Genomic DNA, 2,937 nt, shown 5'->3' with positions numbered 1-2,937 from the left:
CCAGGGAGTGGTCAAGCATGGCCGGAAGACACAACTTCCTTCACTGGGCCAGGCTGGGCACCCAACAGCACTCACTACCTACAGGCTGCTGGTTGCTGCAGACTCAGTTCTTGAAACCCAAGAGGTATTATTCTTTTAGAACTGACACTTGGGGTGGCCTCACAATGTCTGCTGAGGTTCACCTTGAGGAATGTCTAAAGAAGGTTTGATCACCTTGCCTTTGACTCTGCTTTCCACAGTACAGTATACCTCTTTTAAACACCCAATGTAAAAAAAAAAAAAAAATGGTAGTACAGGGGCATCTGACCTCTTCTAACTTCACAAGGGGGAGGAGAGAGAATAAAGATCATCAGCCCAAGGCTGATTCCTATGAGGTGGAGGTCAAACATACCTCCTCCCTCCAACCTTTTTACCAATTCTAACACCAGCCATCCCTCCCATGGCACTCTCTACTTCTCTGCTGGGTTCGATAATTCATCACAGTAGCCACACAGAACTCACAGATCATACTCACGATTATGCGGTTTATTAGGGAAATAACAGGTTACAGTTCAGGATCAGGAATGACTCAGGATACAGTTCTTCAATCAGGACAGCTTCTTCTCAGCCATGCCTGCAGGCAGGCCTCTCTCTGGCCCTTGGCTTCTCAGCCTCTGCCCTGCTCGGGCAAATGTTATAAAGCTCTTTCGCTCTGCCGATAAGTGCATGGAGGCACCCCACTCTGCCAGGAAGCCTACTACCAAAGGTGCTCAGCTTTCTTGTTTTGTGGGTCGGCACACCCACTGTAGCCACCTTACTTTGTGGGCCTCTCTCTCGGGTCTTTGGCACCTCGGCCCCTCAATGTGGCCTCTGCCCTGCTTGGGCAAGTGTTGCAAAGCTCTTTAGCTCTGCGAAAACTGCCTGGAGGCACCCTACTCTGCCCAGAAGCCTACTACCAAAGGCACTCAGCTCTCTCACTCCATGGGTCGGCATACCCACTGTAGCCGCCTCGCTGCACGGGGCAGGAAGCCCACTGCACCATCTAACGCTGGTCTCCTGGTTCTGCGGCTGCCATTTCTCTACCACTGCATCTTGCTGTTGCATGCCATCTCCGGTGTTACAGCTGTCTCTCTCTGTCTCCTGGGTCTTCTCAGTACAGGACCCCAGGTCCAAAGGATGCACTCCAATCCTGGCTCTTCTTCTTGGTGGTAGTGAGGTCCCTCTTCTGCTTCTGGGATTGGCTCCCTTTAAGCCTAGTGGAGCGGCAAAACTGACCAATCCCCTCATTAGGATTCCATACATCTAATTTGCATGGTCCCAACCCCACAAGGGTTCCATACACCTTATTTGCATTGTTAGCAAGCTGTCCAATCCCCTTGGTGGGCCACAAGCACCTTATTTGCATAGTCCCACCCAATTATTTTGTGGGAATCACAAGACCATGAATGGCTAGAAGGGCCGTATTAAGTAATTCACTACACTGCATGGGGGCAGCTCTCTGGAAAAGGGGCAGAAGGCAAGACTTCGGAAGGTGGATAGTGGGACTCTCAGCAGCCCCATCATTTCTCAAAGTGGGACATCAGCCCCCATGGCACTTTGACCCTGCGCCCACCCTCACCACTCTCAGAAGTGGTCCTGGCAGCTCCCAGGGTATCCTTTGGGATTCCTGTCTGGAGGAGGGGATAACAGGCTTCCTCAAACTCCAAAGCTGAATATAGAGCAAAGGGCAGTGCTTCTCAGGGCTCTGGACTGTGTGGCCCTATAGGAGGTGCTCCCAGAAGAGGTCCTGGCTGAGATGCTGTGTCAGGTACCAGGCCCTCACGTGGGCAGCAGGCTTTGCAGGGAAATCAGTCAGGGTGGCCCCAACACAGATCAGTGCAGGGCACGTGGCACTCGTGGCCTCACCGATGGCCAGGTGAAGCCTTCATCTTACAGGGAGGGACACTGCGGCAGGGAGGGAGCAGGATGTGGAGAACCCTGGGCTCCTTAGTCCGGGCTGCTTGTGGCTCTCTCTTAGTGAGTCCCCTGTCTTTGTCTCTACCTGATTCCCAGACTGTCTGACTTTCACCACCCACTCTTTCCTCTGCTAACTCTCTCTTCCCACTCCCACCCCACCACCCCCACTGCCTTTCAGATCTGTAGGTCCCAGTTCCTCCCCAGCTGCAGGAGGACAGGAGTAAACAGGGCAGACCCCGCAGGTCTGCGAGGCCTTGCTTACCTTCCCCCAGAGGGTCCAGGCTGTGGATCATGAGCTGGTAGATGGTGGTACGGATGGTGCTGTTGTGCAACGAGGCTGAGCTGCTCCCTCGGGTCAGCACGGACGGCAGCTGAGCAAGGGGAGAGAGAGCCGCACAGGCCTCAGTGGGCCCCTGCTCAGGCCAAGGGAGGAGCCCACACACAAGCCTCACTAACCCTGCCTCCCTCTCGTAGAGAGCAGGGAGAAGGCGCAGAAGCCTGATCCTGGCCTCACCTCTTCCTTGGCCTCAAACCAGGAGAGTGACATGGCTTTCTTTCTCAGCCGCCCCTCAGCTCTTCCATGACTGGCTGATTGTATATACGGAGTAACTCCTCCAGGTCTCAGTCCGGAAGCAGACAATGTGTGTTAAAGATAGCACACGTCCAGGGGCTTGTACATCCCCACAAGTACACCTACCCGGAAAGACGCGCTCACGCAGACACTGCACAGACAGACCCACGGAGTGGGCCCGCCAGCCACGGGCACAGCCCTTCACAGTGACGGGCACTACCACGTTTGTCATCTGCCCACCCCACGAGACACCCAAGGTTATGATCCCCATTTTATGGCAAAAGAAAGGAAAACCCAAAGAGGCCAGGAGGCTTTCCCAAGGTCATGTGGGGAGTAAACGAAAAAGTCAAGACCAGCACCCAGGGCTTCTGATCCCCAGCCCAGCTCTTTCCCACCCGTGTGCTCAGAGACCTTCACAGACACACAGACAC

At 54.4% G+C, this 2,937-nt stretch overlaps 1 protein-coding gene across 1 annotated transcript in view; it reads right to left on the bottom strand.

Annotated features, from left to right (window-relative positions):
- Positions 1-2,937, bottom strand: part of SLC24A1 (solute carrier family 24 member 1) — a 33,035-nt gene that overhangs the window by 16,308 nt on the left and 13,790 nt on the right. Inside the window, exon 2 of the mRNA XM_012555028.2 lies at positions 2,198-2,306. Coding sequence (XP_012410482.1) covers positions 2,198-2,306 — 109 coding nt within the window. The remainder of the gene's footprint in view (positions 1-2,197; positions 2,307-2,937) is intronic.

The sequence above is a fragment of the Trichechus manatus genome, unplaced genomic scaffold, assembly GCF_000243295.1.
Source record: "Trichechus manatus latirostris isolate Lorelei unplaced genomic scaffold, TriManLat1.0 scaffold00030, whole genome shotgun sequence".
Classification (NCBI taxonomy): domain Eukaryota; kingdom Metazoa; phylum Chordata; class Mammalia; order Sirenia; family Trichechidae; genus Trichechus; species Trichechus manatus.
Note: the sequence above shows the minus strand (reverse complement) of the source record. Positions and strands in the feature narration are given on the sequence as shown.